Here is a 19,954-nt window from a genome sequence, read left to right as displayed (position 1 = left end):
TGGCCGCGGCTGCCAGCGCTGCCCACTCGCGGCTGCTTTTCCTGGAAAGCGAGGCAGGAGGGAGGGCAGCGCCGCATCCCGCGGAAGCCTCGTTTTCCCCGAGCCCCTTTGCTCCGGCTCTGCCCTGGGTCCCTCCCGGCAGGCGGAGAGGATCCGCCCGCGGGGCCAGGGGGAACATCCCGCGGCGGAGAGTCCCTCGCTCGGGGCTGCCCGAGCGCTGCAAACCCCGCGGAGGAGGCGGCGAGGGAGCGGCACAGGTAAGGGCTGTCCTGCTCTGCCATCCCCGGGCGGCAGGAGCCGGGAGGGAGGGAGGGAGGCTCGGGGGTGTCCGGGTGAAAGGATAACACTCCGTGTTTGCCTTGACCTGGTCCACGGGGCGCGCTCCAGACGGCACTTTGAAACCAGCAACAACTTCGGCGGTGTTAAAATGCGAACGTGGCCCTTGCAGACCTCCGGAGCGTCTCACCCCGTGTGCCAGAGGTTTTGCAGCCGAGGTTCTGCATCGTTGAACAAAAGGGAGGTTGAGTGTTCGGTTCAAAGTTTCTTGCGTGTTTTCTTGTTTGTTTTTTTTTTTTTTTTCCCCCTCTTCCATCCCTTTCGGATGTCTCAAATGGAAATGTACCTCCAAACTTGAATTTTACAGGCAAAATCAGGAGAATGTAAATGTAGCCTTACTGTGTGAGAGAAACCCTAAGATTATCTTGGCCTCTTTATTCTGTTTCAAAACAAAATAACCCTCAGAAAAACTTTCCGTCCCTGCATATGTTACATTTTGTTTCAATTTTCCAGCAAGAAATCATATTCTACTTTCTTAGTAACACTTAATACTTGGCATGGTATCAAAAAAATCATTATCTTTTTGATAAGTGGTTTTCTGAAGAGTTTAGGAACTGAAGTACTTAAGACCAAAGTATTTATGCTTCTTCATTTTTAAACTGTTTGACAATTACTCTCCATCTACATACTTAAGACTCGGGATTTCTCCAGTATGTATAACATTGTTTGCATCACCTCATATTACTGTTTCTGTAGACCTCTTTAAATTATGGCCTTAGTTGTACCGTAAGTACTTTGTAAAAGGAACTTATTCAATATCCATTTTAGATGCAAATTCAGCATTGACTCTGGAGTTAGCTTTCAGGAGTTTGCTCAGATGTCTTTTGCCGCTTCTCAGGGTTGCTTATGTGGCTTTTCCTGTATTTTTGTCTTTACAAATGAAGCTGGGCAAACCAAACACATTTCTCTCAGTTGTGGAGAGTGTGGGTAGAAATAACTGCTAGAGAAGAAAACTCAAATGAACCTTGAGGAGTGGCTGGAATAAATATGCCTGTGTTTAGGCAGACTTCTGTTTACTCTTTTCTTGCACACAAATCTGCCTGGAAAGATCATTTTAGTCAGTACTGCAAATGGCCAGTGCAGCAGCACAAAAATGGGCCCTTTGTTTCCACTCTGAAGTCGTACATGAACCAAGACTTCTCAGTGTCAAAACTCTTGTCAACTGGCTCCTACTCTGTTTCATAGATGTGTCCAAACACATTCATGCTCACTTGCAGTTGACAGCAGTAGTAATTCTGATAATCTCTTCCAAGCTAAGAGCAAGGGAAGCTCCTAAACCCAGAAATTGCAAATAACTCAACATTGGTTTTGAAATATTTTAGATTTTACCAGAGTGCCACTCTACTGTGGTAGTCCTGTCCTACCATGCAGGACCTTGGGTCTGGCACTGCTTTTTGCTCCAGAAGATAAAAAGGAGACTAAAAGTCCTTTCTAATCAATTTATGCCTAAATCAGGGCCTGCTATATTTTAATGCTATCTGAGCAAAATTCCTCAAACTCTTGCTCCACAAGCTATAATTGGTAGAGGCAGTGTATTTGGTCACCCTTGGACAAGCAGTAATACCGGGTACAACCTGCTGGTTGGCCAAGTATGAGCTGTTAGGAGCATCATAGTGGCTAGCTGAGCCTATTTGTAGTTTTTCGGTGAGAAAAACAAGTCCTTCCTATGAACACCATCAAGGACTTACTAATGCTCTTTTGTTGTTGAGATGAGCTCCCTTCCTGTTTGTGTCAACTTGAGACTGTCCTTAAGATGAAAGCTTACTAGTATGTACAACACGGCATGACAATTTTGCTTATTAGATTTTGCTAGTGCTTGGTGATTCTTTAAAGTAGGGTCTTCTTTGTAATATTCCAGTTTTTCACTCAAAGGCTTCAGTCACCCCAATATCTGATACCATACATAATGAAGAGATATCTTCATACCTTTTCTGCACAGTCACTGGTAGTTACATTAAGGGAACAACCCTTGCAACCAAAGAATTATAAATCATATTGAGGTCAGCAAGCCCTGTCCTTCATATCTAAAGATCTGTCCTTCTCTAAGCACAATGTTCATTATGCTTTTCTTTTGTATGTGGCTTCCTTGGTGGTGGAAAATACTATTTTAGACCACTCAAACATTGAGTTTTCTCAGTAGACTCTCCCTCTTTTGTTGGGTGTGCCATCAGGAAGTATTTGGAAACATGAATAACAGTTTCAGGAGCTTCTAACAGTCTGTAGAGAGCTCTGTAAGTCCAGTGCAAGATCTTTGACAGCCCAAGTGGTCATTAGTATTTATTACAAATATTTGCCATAGTCAAGTGGTCCAGTCAGCTTTGCTGTCTTAAGTGATCATTCCACTGAAGCCCCAACTGTATTGTTAAGATGCTGTAGGAGGAGATCTATAAAAGTGATTACACCCTACAAAACTGGGTTTTGTGAGGTATTCATGGAGCAATCTTCTTAATGGCAGTGTGACATCTCCTTGACCATGGGACTTCAGGAATACCTAGGATCCTGCAGAGGCTGTTCATTGAAGTGACTGACTGTTTTAAACGTGATAGGTGATCCTCCCCCTCTACTCTGCCCTGGTGAGGCTGCATCTGGAGTGTTGTGTCCAGTTCTGGCTCCCCAGTTCAAGAAAGACAAGGAACTACTGAATAGGGTCTACCACAGGGCTACAAAGATGAGGAGGCTGGAGCATCTCTCTGATGAGGAAAAGCTGTGTTGGGCCTGTTTAGCCTGGAGAAGAGACCACTGAGAGGGGATCTCATCAATGCATACAAGTACCTTAAGCACTGGTATCGAGGATGAGGCCAGAGTCTTTGCAGTGGTGCTCAGTGACAGGGCAAGGGACGATGGGCACAAACTGAAGCACAGGAAGTTCCATCTGAATATGAGGAAAACTTCTTTACTATGTGGGTGACAGAGCACTGGAACAGGATGCCCAATGAGGTTGTGGTGTCTCCTTCTCTGGAGATACTCAAAACCTACCTGAACATGATCCTGTGCAACCTGCTGTAGAGAACCTGCTTTAACAGGGGGCTGGGACTAGATGACCCCCAGAGGTCCCTTGCAACCCCAACCATCATGATTTTGTGATTCTGTGATAAAAGGAATTGACTTTAAAAAGAGAGTGCATATAGGAATTTCACAAGCTGGCACAGTTCAGGTTAAAATCAGGAAGCACTAGGAGCCCCAGCTAAGCCCAGTGCTGGGTGGACTGGAAAGGGAGACAGTCTTGGATGTTAGTGAAGAGGTTTCACAGCACAGCAGTGGGATGTTGCACGTGTCCTTCCCTGTGCTCTGTTCGGCAGTGCTCTGCCACTGCTGCACACAATCAAAAAGTTCTTCAAGTCTGCTGGGCTGGGAGGAGCTCTGCATCTGCAGCACCTCACTTTGAGGGCAGCAGTCTGCTGTGACCCTCTGTGGGGAAGGAAGTTGCTGCTCTGCATGGGGAACAGATGGAAGGTCATCACCCCACAGGAGGCACTCCATTGCAGGCAGGGAACTGGCTGTGGTAGCTGAAGCCAAACATACTCCTGCAGGAGGTAGCACTCTTGTACCTGCAATAGTTTACTCACATACCCGTGCTATTTTACACTTTATTTCAGGCAGTGCTAGGAAATACCAGGTTTTATGGCCAATAAAGAAACTATGAATCTTTCATAGGAAAAAATTATTCTTATGTATCCCATACAATTACAAGATTTATTTTGTATGTGTGTGTTTTTTGAACCTGTGGTGATCTGAATAAAAGGCTACAGTTTGGCAGTCCCAAAGACCAGAAATTTCATATCCACAGACTAGCAGCTGCTCAGATATCAAGAGCCAATGGCAAGATTATTATGTAGTGTTTGTTGTCCCTGGATAACCCCTGGAGATAGCCTGCTCAGCTATGGGAGCAGGAACAGAGTCAGCAGATGCACAGAGAATGGAGAAAGAAAGCCAGAAAACTGAAGGTCATGAGAGATGAAAAAACACAGTGAGGAGCACTCAAAGGACTGACAATGGCAAGTATATGGGAAAGAAGAGTCTGACAGATGCAAGGCACTGAAAAAAAATAGAGTTGTTCAAGTTATGGGCCAAACTCAGCACTGTGAGAGATTGTGTCTTGGACTGCCTCCTTTCTAAGGCCAGCAGATTTCTGGTCATTACCTCTTTGGTATTTTTGGTTTTCATCCCTGTCCTCTAGTCCTGAAGATTTTATCAAAGGTTGAATTCTTCTCTTACAGGCTTCAGAGACACCTATTAACGATGTTTCTTTTCTTTTCTGACTTGAAAATCTCTATCTCCCACACTCTTAAGCCAAAAATATCAAAGCTGTACTGTCATTTCTTACCTTTTCAAGAAGTCTTGCATCCTGCTTTCATAAGTATACACAGTACTTAGTTCCAGTTTAATTCTAAAGGAGCTGTAGGTTCCAGCTGAGTATTTCCTTAACACCAGACCAGTGATCTCATCTGGAAACTCAGGGCTGTAATTGCTGAAATGATTTTAGTCATGACATGAAATCAGTACTGCATTTAGTGAACAAAGTAGTTACAGCAGAGAGTTTTTCAGGTCAGCATGGCTGTCAGTGATGTTTATAACACTTGCCTCATGGATAGATCTTTAACTGAAAGTAGCAAACTTTGGGACTGAATTAAACTTGTTTGTGATTGTCTTAGATGCATTTCGGCTTTGCTGGGTTTCAGTTTTTGGTAAAAACTGTATGATCACAGCTTGTGCACTGATTAGAAAATGCCTACAAATGTTTTATTTCCTCCTCTTATCTGGGTGCATCATTCTCACCGATATCACAATCCAGACCTGCAGCTGTTATGGATAAATAAACATTTCATATCAAATATTATACATTCCAGATCACTGTTTTCTAATCTAGCATATGGAAGAAAAAATTACTAATGTTTAATCTTTGGGTTTAACTTTTATTATCATATGGTTCTATAGCAGAAATGAAAGCATTGAAGCAGAGTGAGTTTGTGGCTTCATAACTTGTGTCATTTGTGGAAAAAAATCCACATTTCTGGTCGAGAGTCCTCTGTAACATCCCCCAGGGGCTTGATAAACACAGGAAATTGCAAGGCATACTGCTGTGGCAGGAAAATGTGCAGAGAAGGGAAGCTGCCTGCCTGCTGCAGGGTAAGCTGTGGCTCAGCTACTGCTCGTGTCCCTGTCCCATACAGGTTGTGCTGTCTAACCCTCTGGCTCTTCTTTAAAGGGAGAGGGGGATAAAAGGGAAACTAATCTAGTTCTTCCAGAAGCAATTGAGAAGCCTCCTAAGTAACCAGGTTGTATAGCTAGTTTCTCCATACCATTTGCAAGTCTTGCCTTAAACCCCACAAGACTGGTCTTAAGAGATCAGGAATCAAGCTGGTAAATGTTATCAAACGTCCTTCCCAAAAAAGTCAGAAGATGTTTAAATCAACCATTTAAGTCTTGTCAGCCTTTCATGCTTCTGATGGTGTGATATAATTTTCAGGCTGAAAAGGCAGCTCCCAATACCCACAAAAATGCACACCTTTTCTTGAATGCTTACTTGGAAACTGCCTTTGCTCATCTGCTCCTTTGCCAGTGGAATCCTACATTCCCTTTTGATCCCAAAGAGTAAGATGCAGCCTGAAGAGAAGGATGAACATTTGAGGTACACAAAGCACTACAGCTACATAGGGAATTTGTTGGCAACTGTCAACAGCCTACATTGATTTGGCAAAGTTTGGATGCAAAACACTTGCAATACCATGCAGCTTTCTAATTGCTGGAAAAGCCTGAATCATGCAGAGCTTTCTGTGATTATTTTAAGAAAAACTATGCTTGGGTTTCTCACACATGGGAAAAAAAAGCACCTCACATTCACAGGTAGCTGTAAAGTATTCATGTTCTTTATTCCAGCGAGCTGCAGATATGTTGACTGGTACTTAAAACCTAACAACTACCTCAACAATTCAGTTTATTGCCATAATTATCCCTAATTACCTTTCTCTATAGTTGTCCTGTGACCATGGGGCCCCTGAGCAGGGGTGCCAGGGTGGGGGTCCTAGGTGAGGCTGGTGGGGTCAGTTAAAGCCCATGGGTGTCCTTCAACCCTGAGAGCAACCTTCCCTCCTGGTGTGCCCCACACTCTCCTGAGAGCAGCATTTCAGTGGGGACCTGCTGTACAGAGCCTGAATCTGGGCTGGAACACGTGCCTTGTCTGGTTCCTGAGCATGCCCCTCAGAGTGGCAGCCCTGCTGGTTGGCAGAGAGGGAGCTTCCCCCAGCTAGACTCCAAAATTTGCTTTTCCAGAGTCCAGAATTTGCTGGTGCCGTGGCTGCTGTGCCCCTATGGCTGCCTGCAGCTGGTGGTGAAAGGGTCCTGAGTGGTGAGACTTAAGAGAGGAGACATGAGAAGCTGAACAGGCCTGCAGGGATCCTGGGGGTGCACACAGCAAGTAACAGCAATGATTTGATCAGCAATGGTCAATGTGTGCATTTGCTTGGAAAGCCAAATCCTGTCATCCATGTGGTTGGGTAATGCCAGATGTCTGCATGCCTTTCATAGGCATCAGCACCCTTGGCTATGCTTGGCAGGGTTAGGAGCAAGATTTGGACAGGGTTGTGGAAGCAGGACACCAGCTGTAGCTATGCATGCAGCACCTGGTGTGATTGGGTGGCTTTGGGGTCAGATCTCATGGCACCCAGCTGTGGGACAACCTCAGAAATTTCTCTGCTTACCTCTCTGGCAGACCACAGAATCATAGAATCATTTAGGTTGGAAAAGACCTCTAAGATCATTGAATCCAACCATTAACCCAGCACTGCCAAGTCCACCACTAAGCCATGTCCCTAAGTGCTGCATCTCCATGGCTTTTAAATACCTCCAAGTATTTAAAGTACCTCCACTTCCCTGGGCAGCCTGTTCCAGGGATTGACAATCCTTTCAGTAAAGCAATTTTTCCTAATATCCAATCTAAGATGATGAACTCCAGGGAAGGTTGTGGGCAGCAAGTAAGGCTTGCTGATGAGAACATGGCTGAGGCTTTCCCAGCACCCTTGGCCCTGAATTAACTGAGGGTGAAAAAGAGGGTCTGGGATTTGCACATCTCACAACATCACTCTGATGTTGCAGATACAGGCTGATAAGGCTCTGTAAAAATAAGCCCTCAGATTTTTAAAGTAATATTATAACATGCTGATGTTATCCAATGAGTAGCACCTGAGATACTAAAACTGTGTGGGTCCTGAGTTGTGAGAAGAGCTGGCAGGAACTACTTTGTCCTGGGCTGCACAATGGGATGCGAAAGTGCAACATGGAAAGGGAGCAACCTGACATAGTGTTCTCCACTCCTTTCATCTCTCGTTCACTCCTGCCTCCCACCTCCCAGATCCACCTCCTGACCCCACAGTGATCTTTCTGTTGAGGAGTCTCAGCTTATCCTCACCATGTCCTTAGTGACATACTAAGGCCCCAAATCGTGCAATATCCCCCAGTTTGTTTGCAGATAAAAAAAACCCAAAAAACTGTGGGTTGTGGCAGGTGACTTCTAGCCTCACCGAAATAAACTCTCAGGCCTGAAAAGAGAAAGTTCATGAATTGGGAAGTTTAATCAGTTTAAGGCAAGCTCTGTCATGATGTTTTCAAGTTTACTACAGATTGAAAGCGTAAGTTGCATTAACTCCTTTCTGAAACCAACTGTGTTGAGATGCAGCATTCCAAAGGTCTGCCACAACAGCTGGCTGGCAGATCTGATGTGTGTCTTTCTAGAGAAATCCTACAAATAATCCCCAACATCTTTGGATGAACTCAAACTGAAGGATACACTCTCTAATGCTAATGTGTGATTGTATTGCTTATAGCAAAAAATCAATCTTTCTGGTTCCATTTTGTTATATTGGATGTGCTGCTGCTGTATCAGTCTTTTCCATTTCTTCTTTTCCCTTGTTTGGAAGGCAAAAAGTAGTTTAAAACAGAGTATCTTGATAGTTTACCCAGATTTAGTGACGCAAAATCCTCCAGTGATTAAAGCTCTAGGCAACCCAGGTGCGAATTTACAGATTGAGAATTATTTTGAAGTTTTGTATACCGTGACATCAACACACTGTTCTTCATTTCACACTTACTGCAGCTGTACTCTCCTAGAGGGAAGCTTTTCATAGGTTTAATTAACCTTTTTAATCCAGTATCTCTCTTTGATGTGGGGTACAGGGTAAATTGTTCCATTTAGAGTGCTCTGTACCTGTGGTGAATAATAAATCTGTAATGAATAAAGTATTTTTGATGAATGGTGTACAGACATATGGTGAGGAAAGGCCACTCCCCACTCCTCCCCTCTTCCTTTCATTGAAAGAAGAAAAAAACCCAGCTTGTCTGAAAAAACAGCAGTGCTTTTGAGGCCAGCATGTTTTAGGATAACCAGAAATTAAGGTTTTCAAAGCAAAAGGAGTATTTCAAAAGTTAAAGCAAAGTTTCAGCGCTGTCTAAAACTTCAGCTCCTGCTAGTACTGCCTTTTATTGAGGCAAACAATGGTAGTACTGGTAGGGATGCACAAGCTGGTCAGACTCTTTGAACTAAAGATGTCCCAAAATGAAGTGTCTCTTCCATGAGACTGCTGGGGCTAGGTCTAACCTGTGGGGTTAAGTCCCCCAACCTCACCACTGAGAGCCCAACTGTGCTGTAAGCTGCTACAGAGTGAGCAGTGCATTCTCCACTTACAAATAAAACACACAGGCATCAACCCAGAGGAACTTCAAGGGCAGTGGGGGAGGAGGTAGAGGAAGGCTCTCCCGACCGTTGGAGCCACCCTGGGCCAAGACTGGAGATGCCCAACTCAAAATCAGACTGATTTGGCACCCTTAACGTGCTCAGCCCCTGGGAGGTTTAGAGCTTAATTCAGCTTTTTTTTTTATGTGGAGATTGGGGGTAGTCATCACCACCCTGGTGACAGAAGTCCCGATGCTGGGGGACTGCTGGGTCTGCTACCCCTTGCTCCCCCTGACAGCCTCTGCTGTTCTGATCTGCAGGGTTGACTGGATGACTGGAGAGGCAAAGCTGCCCACAGCAGCTCTGGGCAAGACACCCTCACTTTTCTTCTTGATGGGAGGCAAGTGGCATGCTAGAGCCCTTCCCCACATACCAGAAACCCCAAATGGGAGTTCTTTATGTTTAATTTGTAAACACATCCCTCATGCTTCCTTTAGTTGCCCCACAACGGGCAGGTGCTGCTCCCCCAAGCTCAGCACAATCATCTTGGCGTGCTCTCCTTCCAGGCTTCGATACATGGGTGCCAGCGCTGGCAATTCCTTTGGGAACACATCCCGAAATGGGCTTGCTTGGGCAACCAGTATCACATTTTTCTTTTCTTGTACTTCCCTCATGCTTCCCTAGAAATTAGCTAAGGGGGGATTTATCCAGGGAAAGTTTTTAAAACTCACCTCTCCCCCTCTACAGCCCTTAGTGTGGGAGAAATCAACTCTGGAAGAGGAGGGGACAGGCAGGAGGCACAGGACCCTCCTCAGGATCCCTGTTCAAATCACAGCCTGCCTCATGCTATGCATAAACAGTCATATTTTTTTTTCTCTTTTGCAGCTATATAGGTCACCTCTCCTCATGCAGCTGGAATAGTCTTATGGCATCTTCACAACCTGTACATATGGAAAAGTTTCTCTCCTTAGAAAAAAAATAAAATAATTAATGCTTTCAGTGGATTTTAGCCTCCAGAAATACGAGAGGGCTCACGCTACGTGACTAGACAGCATTACATGAACCAGCTGCAAGTACTCCATGGCCCAAAAGCCACAGTTTATAACTTCTTATGCAGAGCTGACCATAGGAAATACTTCTGAAGTACATATGGAAAAGTTTCTCTCCTTAGAAAAAAAATAAAATAATTAATGCTTTCAGTGGATTTTAGCCTCCAGAAATACGAGAGGGCTCACGCTACGTGACTAGACAGCATTACATGAACCAGCTGCAAGTACTCCATGGCCCAAAAGCCACAGTTTATAACTTCTTATGCAGAGCTGACCATAGGAAATACTTCTGAAAAAGAAAACCAAAGCCTCCTTAGAAAAAAAATAAAATAATTAATGCTTTCAGTGGATTGTAGCCTCCAGAAATACGAGAGGGCTCACGCTACGTGACTAGACAGCATTACATGAACCAGCTGCAAGTACTCCATGGCCCAAAAGCCACAGTTTATAACTTCTTATGCAGAGCTGACCATAGGAAATACTTCTGAAAAAGAAAAATATACCAAAGCCTCCATACTCCATTCATACCCAGATGACTCCAGCGTAATGCAGTGATTGAACTTTTAAGTCAGCAACAATAACAAAGTACAGATTGCCAATCCTTCTAAAGTGGTTAATCTTGATGGTTGCCTGTGCAAAGAATTAGTATGTCTTTGGGTCATGATGCACAACAATTCAGTTTATAAGAACTTAATGAAAAATTGCAATTTGGTGTTAGAACTGACATTTTAATGAAGCAGCTATTGGCTCAAAGGCAACTCTCCTGAAAGTTGGGATGATGATCAGAAATACTAGGTTTTATTAATGGCACTGCTTTTAAATGACTGTATGACACCAACCAACTAATAACCTTATCACTCAGTGCACTTGATGTACTTGATAATATGTATCTAATTGTGGGTGCATAATTCACCTATCAAATATTGAGAATGACTTGATATTTGAAAATTACAATGAAGCATCTGGATTGAAACACAAAATACAATTTACTAGTGAATAAGTTATCCATTGGATGTATAGACAATTCATTTTCCCTTCAGTCAGGTATCGGTTTGTTTTCTCTTTGTGGAGGCAGAAAACATAAAACCCTCTCTAAAGGTGAAAGAACCAAATATTCATGTTGTCTCATCTGCTAGTAAAACTTCAGCAGTGTGACATAGTGTGCTATGGGTTTTTCTTCCCTTAACTTGCCAACTGCCAGCTTTGCATTTCAGGTCAGCTGCTCTGCAGTTGTGTCTCTGACTCTTGTTCTGCAGTGCTATGAAACTGGGGAGACTGTCTGGCTGTCTTGAACAGCCAGGGAAGATAAGTACCCAAATTTATTTTTAAATAAAGTGTGAGTAGTTAATTCAGTGACACCCTTTTGATCTATGCAAGGAGATACTTAAAAATTATAACCCAGAGAATTCTGCCACTATTCCTGTAATTGGTCTGCATCTGTTTCTCCTTCAGCTACTGCCTAGCAGAAAAGCATGGGTAATTTCAAAGGACATGCTCTCCCTGGAAGTTTTTTTCTTCTCTTTGGCTTATGGTGGTCAGTGAAGTATCCACTGAAGTATGCCTGTCGAAAAAACAAGAATGCTTGCTACCTTGGTTCCAGGGCAGGATTTCAGCGCCTGGAGTTTGTTGAAGGGGTCATCAAGGCTGTCTTTGCCCTCATTGGTAAGTAAGGTGGACTCAGGGCAGACAACAAAAAGGCTGTGCCTTTTAACACTTTTTTCTTTGAAGTTTGTCCTCTGATAAAACAGATTTCATTGTGTCTTGATGTTTTGTCCTTTAACAACCATGAAGTGGTGGGGCTGCTGCTAATAATTACAGGGTTGTGACTGTAACATGGTTTCCATCCCTAGTGCTCTTCTGTGGCCTCCTGACTACTTCACACGTGGTGCATCTCAGTGTTCATATGCTGTTCTGTGCTTCAGGGAGGGAATAAGATATTCAGGCAAGGGGTTCTTGTGCATACAGGGAGCACCAGACTGTGGGGGCATGGCTTTTCTGGTTTGAATCCAGCTATCTCAGATGTCGCTAGTCTCCAGTGAGTTACTGAAAAATTATGTAAATGATGCAGATGATTTTTCATTAATGTCACTCAAAAGTTAAAATATTCACAAGAAAGACTGAACTCTAGATCTTATTGCTGCAGAACTGTTGCAGTGGGGCTTGAGGGATGGGGTGGAGGGGATCTCTTTCTCCTTCTGTTGTGTCCAGGCTTGGGTACAAACCCACAGGGATGGTTACAAGAGCTGTGCAGCTGACTGGAAGTGCCTAGTTCTTGTTTACATTCCAGCAGGCTGTATGCTAACAATTTACCTTTAGAGAGTAAGTAAGCTGAACAGCAGGGGACCTGTAGATCTCAAGTTGGAAAACACCTTAATTTTAAGTATTTTTAGACTTTTAGATTCTATCTATCTACTGTAGATGCTCAGAGTAGTCTGGTTTCTAACCAAGGTGCAGGTTGTGACAAAATCTTGGTTTTGCTTCTACTTCCCCTTTGGGAGTTAATATACTACGGCATTGAAGGGATATTTTGTCTAGAGTATACATTTTGATATGTCTTAAAAAATGATAAAAATCTAAATATTTATTTTGAGGTGTGAGTGTGGTTATCTTTTCTACAGATGTCCCAGTCTGTGTCTAGAGGTAGTTTGGCAGCTAAAACATTCATATAGTGTTTTTATATTAACTGAAACAAAAAGATACTCATTTAACGTATGGTAATTTCAATTCTAATAAAAAATGTGGACAAGAACACTTGTTTACAAACAGTAAAGCCAGCAGAAGAAGTAAAACCTGCTGTTTCCATGTTAGGAAAACTTAAATAAAGGTGGAGAGACACTGTGTTTGTTCTGCAGCATATCTACTTATACAGTAGATGCTTTACAAACAGTGTAACTAGCTTTAATGTTTTAAAAGCATAACAAATTTTAAACCCTTCCCAAAGTTCATCTATCATGTAAAACATCTAAAAGCAGCTTTCCCCTTGCTGGAGTACTGCAGCTTGTTAGCAAGACACCGAGGGGCCAAGGTAAGGGAGGGGGTGGAGCAGCACTTCAAATACTGACTCAGTGTACATTCTCATGGGACCTTTAATAACTCTGCACAGTGGAGGGATTTCCTTTCATGGCTTTAAAGGAAAAATCCCCTTTGAATTAAGAGTCTGAGCTCTGCCATCCTGCATGTTGCAGGGTACTGAAATGGTAAATCTTTTTTTTGGAGACTTTAGCATGTGTTACACTCATGTTTGAACCACTGGGAAAGGCAGCTGAAAAATTCGGTCAGAGGACTGCTACAATAGCAATTGTTTAAAAAAAGAAAAAGCAGCACAGAATAGCTGTTTCCATTTTCACTGCTGGAAACTGCAAGATGCAAACAGTTCCACCAGGAGTGGAGCTGAAGCCTGATTTCCTCTGGCTTTCTTCTCTCCAGATTACATGATGCTTAATATGTTGTGGTGCTCTCTCTGTGGTCTGTCCCTCAGTGAAGCAGCTTCATCTCTCCTCCACCTACTGCCTATGTTCTTGTAAATTATTATTAAATTAATATCTTTGAGGCTTCTGGGCATTTTCACCTGAATTTGGGCAACATGTTAAAAACTTTATTGTGAATGTCTGACCTGGGTAGAAGGGAGAAAAACGTAGCAATCACCCAGAACAGCCAGCCTAAACCCCAAATTTAGTTGCATTATGCTGCATAGGGATATATTATTGTCTCTGTTGTTTGTCTAAAGACTTATCCTCAGTCTATACCTTAAGCACCAGAATAAATGGTTATACTTCTTGTTTCATGCACAGGAATGGTGGCTGAGCAGTTTGTTCCTGATGGGCCTCATCTGAAGTTGTATAATTACGAGAAAAAGCACTGGGATCACTTGATGAACTGGCAACATGCCACCATGTACCTCTTTTATGGCATTTCAGGGTTGGTTGACATCGTGGCACATGGAACCAATGCATTGCCAGCAGCCATGGACAGGATGATGCTTTCCTTAGCAGTCTTTATTGAAGGTCAGTTTACCTCCCCCTGCAGAGGCATGCAGGAATCTCACAGATGGCTATTGGTCTTTGATCTGGGAATCTCTAATCAGCCTTAGAGAATGAACCTACTGCAACTGGTTGTTTAACTTCCTGTGACACTGAGATAAAAAAAAGATCAGTCTTGGCCCTCCTTGGCCCCTCATCAGAGGGTTTGTCTGCACTGCAGCCCAGATCATGATCACACATAGTAGAGGTTTTATCTGTGCTTTTCTAACTGGCTTAGCCAGCCACAAAAATACTATGAAAATAGCAGCACAAGCCTGTTTTGGGTAAGTGCTCAGTAGCTTGGGCACATACTTCAATGTATGTACTGACATGGTAGGCAACTAGTTAGCTAAAGCCAATGTGAGTGAAGGTGATACTGCCATAAAGAGAAATGCCAAAGATTCACTGTTTTCTAAAAACCGATGCAGGGAGATTACAAGGGAAGAAAAGATCTGAACTGATCACTTAATTTATTCCAGGTTTTCTCTTCTGCTACCATCTTCATGGGAGAGCCATGCTGGATGTTCACGTTCATCAGTTATTGCTATTTGCTGTCTTTGGAGCTGCTGCCTGCATATTTCTGGAAGTTTTCTTCCGTGGCAGTATTGTTCTAGAGATGCTCCGTACAAGCCTCTGCATATTACAAGGGAGCTGGTTCTGGCAGGTAGGCCACTTTTCTGCCTTAGGAATTTCTTCCTCCCCAAAATCAATCATTTACCCCTTTGCAGATGGTTTCACAGGTGATATATATGCCTTTTATAGACAGACCTCAAAGGACTCAGAGAGAACAATGCACTCTTAATGTTTCTTAATAGGGATAAAATGATTTCTCATATCCATTTTACAGAAGAAGAAGCCATTTTACTCTAGTGCCTTTTATTTGAATCAGTAATTAACAGCTAAGGTGGCTTTCTTGAGCTCTCCCTTGCTACAGTCATTGAGCATTCTCTCTGATCCCTGTAACACTCTGTTCCAAATTTGCCAGCCAAATGGCAGTGACTTTAGAGCATTGCAATACGTGCTGTTCTTTACAAAGAGTCTCCACTGTCAGCCAGCAGGGCAGCAAGTAGATGCTCACAGGAGTACTGGACAGGTGGGGCAAAGGCCTCCTTGACATTAGCAGGTTCTAAAGGTACATAAGTTACTGATCTGCATTAAGAGTTTGAGTGATGTAAAGCTTCCTGCTTTTCTAGTGCTCTGGGAACTGAGCAGAAGAAATAACAGCCAAAATTTTGGTATTCCAGGGATGTGGCTCCCAAAATGTATCTTCCATGCCTTCACTTACTTATAAGTCAATCCAGCTAATAGATATTTGATAGCAACCCTTTCTCCACTGTCAGAACAAGAGAGAGATTTAATGAATTGCTGTGATCTTGTAACAAAGAAATAGGAGCACTAGTGCCAATGTGTGTTTCATCTTATAGTAAAGAACTGAGGTCACTTCAATGATTTTTCTTTCCAACATGTCTAGACTGGCTTCCCCTTTTTATATGCTGGCCAGACACGATGGATAAAAACGTTTGCTGTTCCTTAGGAGAACTAGTCATTCAGCACCAAATCAAATATTTAAATGCTTGCTCTGGCAAGAAGACAGACGTCCAAATCAGCTGTATTTTTCTATAAGTGAAAATGACTCAAGAATGTGGTGCTGCAGCACTTGCTGTTTTATTTTCTTGTTTGTAAACTTTTATTTGGTGATTTTAGAAGCAACCCTTTATTCTTTGTTGTCTGCCCAGTCTAATTTTAGAACAGGTTATTTCTTTAGCTCTGGAGACAATGTGGGTTTGTTTCAAAGTAAAAAATTGAAGAACTAAAAATAGAAGAGATTTAAACGTGGCTTTTTTCACATGCGCATCAGACTTCAACCATCTGTGTGACTGAAAACCACACACTGGCTGCAGCATGGGAAATTTGTGAAAGGCAAAGGGACCTTCTTTCTCCATCATCAACACCCTCATTCATTGAGTTCTCTGCATGGAAATGAAAAATACACTCTCCTCCTCCTTCCTCTTCTCTTCCAAGCTTCTAAATTCTTAGCTAAACTCCTGAGCGATGACGTTGAATTAGGCAGTACAGAGGATTGGTGCTTGTCATGCAGGCTCCTGTGTAGTAGCCACAGGATTAATAGTTTCCCAGCTTATGCACAAATATGAATTTGATCTTTTCCAGCTCTGAATAAACAAATCAGCTATGTATTTTACATGAACTTATAGTCTTGGATGAGGAAGCTCCATTTTTACATGATTTCAAAACATGACCTTTTCCCTGGATGGCCCAGAAGAAATAGACTTGTGGCTCACCTTTATTTATTTATTCATTCATTCTTCTTCTCAACCATATAACACATCCCAGACACTGTTGGGAAGAAACGAGCCAGTGCAAATGCCTGGGCAGGTTTTCTGGTCAATGTGGTGCTTGCAGTTCAGACCACACATGGCTGAGCACCAACCCCTCTCCTTACAGTACATGACTGTGATTGTTGCAGGGCTAGGTTGCTGGACAGGATCCTTAACTTTCTGAGCCAGAGCAGGGGATCTCTGGGATTGGCTCTGCATCTTCAAAGGCATCTCTGCACAGAACTGTGTAAAGTGATCCATTGCACCTGAGAGTAACCACAAAATTTTTAAAAAATAATAAACACAGAAATAAGCAGCGCTGTAAGAAAATGAAATGTCTGCCTTGTGATGGGTGGCATAAAACATGATACGGCACAGGATATGCATCCAATGACACATGATAAATATCTTTTATTTTATTACAGATTGGTTTCGTGCTTTACCCTCCAAATGGGAGCCCAGAGTGGAATCAGACAGATCATACCAACATGATGTTCCTGACCATGTGCTATTGCTGGCATTATGCCTTTGCTTTTCTTATACTTGCAGTGAATTACACAATCGTCAGCTGGTAAGTTACTTGAAACACTAAAACTTTGGTGACCTGTCTATTTAGTCTAGCAGGAGCTTTATTTTAGAAAGTTTCACTGACAAATCAAAATGTTTTTGAAGTAATTAATTGTCTTGCAAGGTAAAATGAAAGTAGATATTACTAATCAGTGAAAATCACCTGACACATTTCTTCAGTAGAAAGGGAGGAAACATTCATATATATAGCTGTGACAGCATAATACTTCTCACATAAAATGAGCTCTAATAGTCTCACACATTTGTAAATACATATAAAGTTAAAAGTAGGAGAGACTTTTTTGTTCCTACAGCATCTTTTCTCCCAGTGCTCATCTCTGCTAATTTCAAGTGGCTTAGTCAGCAGGCTTCATGACTGACTTTGAAGGTTATTACATAGGATTTCTTGCTAGCAATTTCCTGTGATGAGACCTGATTTCTTTTTCACTAGCCAGTTTCATCCCCTAATGTCTAAAGTTAGCCCTTTTCCTCACAACCTAGTGCTAATTCTGACAAAATTCCAATGGCAGTGTCAACTTGGCTGTAAAAATGAGCCTTATTCTGCCATCAGGTCATCAGAAGGTGTGAACACCTTCTGCCCATGAGACCTTTCCAAGCCTTTGCCTGCACTGTCCTAAACATGATTCTCACCCCTTGGTTTAGCCCTACCATCCCAATAGTCCTATTTAATAATGCTTTGGCCATATGTAGTTCTTCCAGTCTTGCTTTGCACTGGGGTGCCAGTTCTTTTTGGATCTGAGTCTGAAAGGCACCAGCACTCAGGGCTGGGTAACTGGTTTGTTGTGTAAAGAGTGACAGCTATTGAGAAGGTGGCAGCAGTCTTACATCCCTTCTGATGCTGGGTATGGTGGCTGCTGCAGCATCAGATGAGGCCTCAGATGAGGCTGATCATGGCATGCTGTGCAGAGTTCCCCTCTAAGGGTAGGTTGGCCAGACTCACTCTTTCTCACAGCTTTGTAGTCCTCTTCTAAGTGAACACAGCTATTGGTCTTGTGCCTGCACAACACTAACCATTCTAGATGGTACACCGAGGTTTGCTTAAGGTGCTCTTGTCTATAGGAACAAGTTCTTACAAGCAGTACATTCAGGTGGTATTGTTAAAGGCAGCACTTAATAATCATAGAATCATATAATGAGTTAGAAAGGACCTCAAAGATCGTCTAGTTCCAACCCACTGCCACGGGCAGGGACACCTTCCACTAGACCAGGCTGCTCAGAGCCCCATCCAACCTGGCCTTGAATGCCATGGTACATGCTTGCATTGTATAGAGGTCACTTGTGCAAACAACCAAGACCTGTGGTTAAATTCTGCCCAGACTCTGCTTGAAATCATTATTTCCAATTTAGGATGTCTTCCACTGTGGCCCACTACAAATCAATCATCCTAACTCACTGATGAGATGCAAGAGTTAAACAGGTTTTTACCATGTAAAAATGGTCAGATGAGCCTTTGAGTTACTATTGACAACTTTTTTTTTTGTTCTTTCCAGGGCAGTTCGTTCAAAGGTTAAACAGTCCCAGTCCATGGAAATGGGTTTACTGAAAACATCTGAACGAGATCATGAGTCAGAAGATGAAATTTAGTATGAATATGGCTTGACTAGTTTACCCTCTCAACCATTAGGCCATTTGATACGTCATTTCTACATTTTATTGCCATCTTACTCATTCTTTACTACAACTTGCTATGCAAATATCATTCCCTCCCCTATGATGTCTACATCTATCCAGTTACATCTTTATTAGTGGAGGGTAAGCTCGATACTGGTTTGTGGTGGTTGCACTAGTACCTTCCTTATCACATGCTTCAAAGAAAATCAGACTAATATTAGACAGACTGGGAGTGGACGAGATGGCACAATGAATTCTGTATGTTTGCCTTATTAAAAGCTAAGCAAAATGTTTTTCAGCCTCTGCTGAACATACTTATAAGTTTCCATAATTAGGGTGTCCAAATACACATGCTTGTTGCCCTACAAGTAACTGTGCATAAATAAGTGTGCAGACCTGGAAAACAGTAGAACAAGATAAAAAGCCCAGAGTCTTGCAGCTGTCTTGTATAGCACCTTTGTGTCTCTGCTTGTGGCTCTATGTTAAATGGAAGGAACTACTCACTGTGAATCCATGAGTGGTTCCTTGAAGAGTGTGCAGTGTATTCAGTCACACAGAGACACTATGAAGCTTGGCAGGAGGACCAAAGATGTATATGTTGAACAAAAGCCACGGTAGCTGTTTATTCTCATGCCTAGACAGTCCTGTCTCTTCACTACCATTAGACTTTGCAAGGCAGTGAAAGTGACTCTGCCTTCCCTTGGCATGTGGAGCAACTTCTTTTCCAGAAAGGCTGAGGAGTATCCAGTCAGGCAGCACCCAGCTGCAAAAACAGTTTCTTTCCCAAAGTTATTTCCTTTCCTTCAGTGGAATTTGGTGGTTTTCTCTAGGATTCATAGCAGACACATGACCCAGCACCTGGGTAAATTCTGATCTGTGAGTAGGATGAGCTGATTTTGCATCCTTTTCCCTGTGTCACCCCTTCAGTCACCAGGTAGCCTGCACAGTGCTGCACAGTGAGCTGGGGGCAGGGGGGGCAGATGTTGCCTTCATAGTAGCTCCATGCCCAGCTACCCACAACAGCTAGTGAATTAAGAAATAATATTAGTTTAATTGCATTTGTTTTCTCCAGCAAAACTGAATTTTGGGACAACAAATTCTGTTCAAGTAGTGCCAGGTTGTCAGGTTTGGTGCTGTAGAAGGGTGTTTCTTCTGTTACTCAAATATTTCCATATGCTTCTAAGGGAATGCAGAGCTGGACTTTCCTTGATGAATGAGAGTTGTAGGATCTGGTCCCTTCGTTTTTGAGTTCTCTTACCTTTTTTTCTGGTGTGAACCAGAAAAATGTATAGCATAAAATGACTAATGGCGGTGAACTGATTGCTTACAAAAATAGGTAATTAAATAGTT

At 42.8% G+C, this 19,954-nt stretch overlaps 1 protein-coding gene across 1 annotated transcript; it reads left to right on the top strand.

Annotated features, from left to right (window-relative positions):
* The first annotated feature begins 11,514 nt into the window (after positions 1–11,514).
* On the top strand, positions 11,515–18,740 carry TMEM45A (transmembrane protein 45A). Its single transcript, XM_009077050.1, has 5 exons — positions 11,515–11,712; positions 13,842–14,054; positions 14,549–14,733; positions 16,831–16,976; positions 18,484–18,740. The coding sequence occupies exons 1-5, from the start codon at positions 11,523–11,525 to the stop codon at positions 18,575–18,577; spliced, it is 828 nt and encodes a 275-aa protein (XP_009075298.1). The 5' UTR covers positions 11,515–11,522; the 3' UTR covers positions 18,578–18,740.
* The last annotated feature ends 1,214 nt before the right edge of the window (positions 18,741–19,954 follow it).

This window comes from Acanthisitta chloris, unplaced genomic scaffold (assembly GCF_000695815.1).
Source record: "Acanthisitta chloris isolate BGI_N310 unplaced genomic scaffold, ASM69581v1 scaffold13246, whole genome shotgun sequence".
NCBI lineage: Eukaryota > Metazoa > Chordata > Aves > Passeriformes > Acanthisittidae > Acanthisitta > Acanthisitta chloris.
The sequence above is the reverse complement of the archived record's forward strand: the minus strand, read 5'-3'. Positions and strand labels throughout refer to the sequence as shown.

Excerpts from the sequence above, each read along its gene's own strand:
- TMEM45A (XM_009077050.1), top strand. The coding sequence starts at position 11,523 with ATGGGTAATTTCAAAGGACATGCTCTCCCTGGAAGTTTTTTTCTTCTC. Across the intron at positions 11,713-13,841 it reads GGCTGTCTTTGCCCTCATTG|GAATGGTGGCTGAGCAGTTT; the intron begins GTAAGTAAGGTG and ends TTTCATGCACAG. Across the intron at positions 14,734-16,830 it reads AAGGGAGCTGGTTCTGGCAG|ATTGGTTTCGTGCTTTACCC; the intron begins GTAGGCCACTTT and ends ATTTTATTACAG.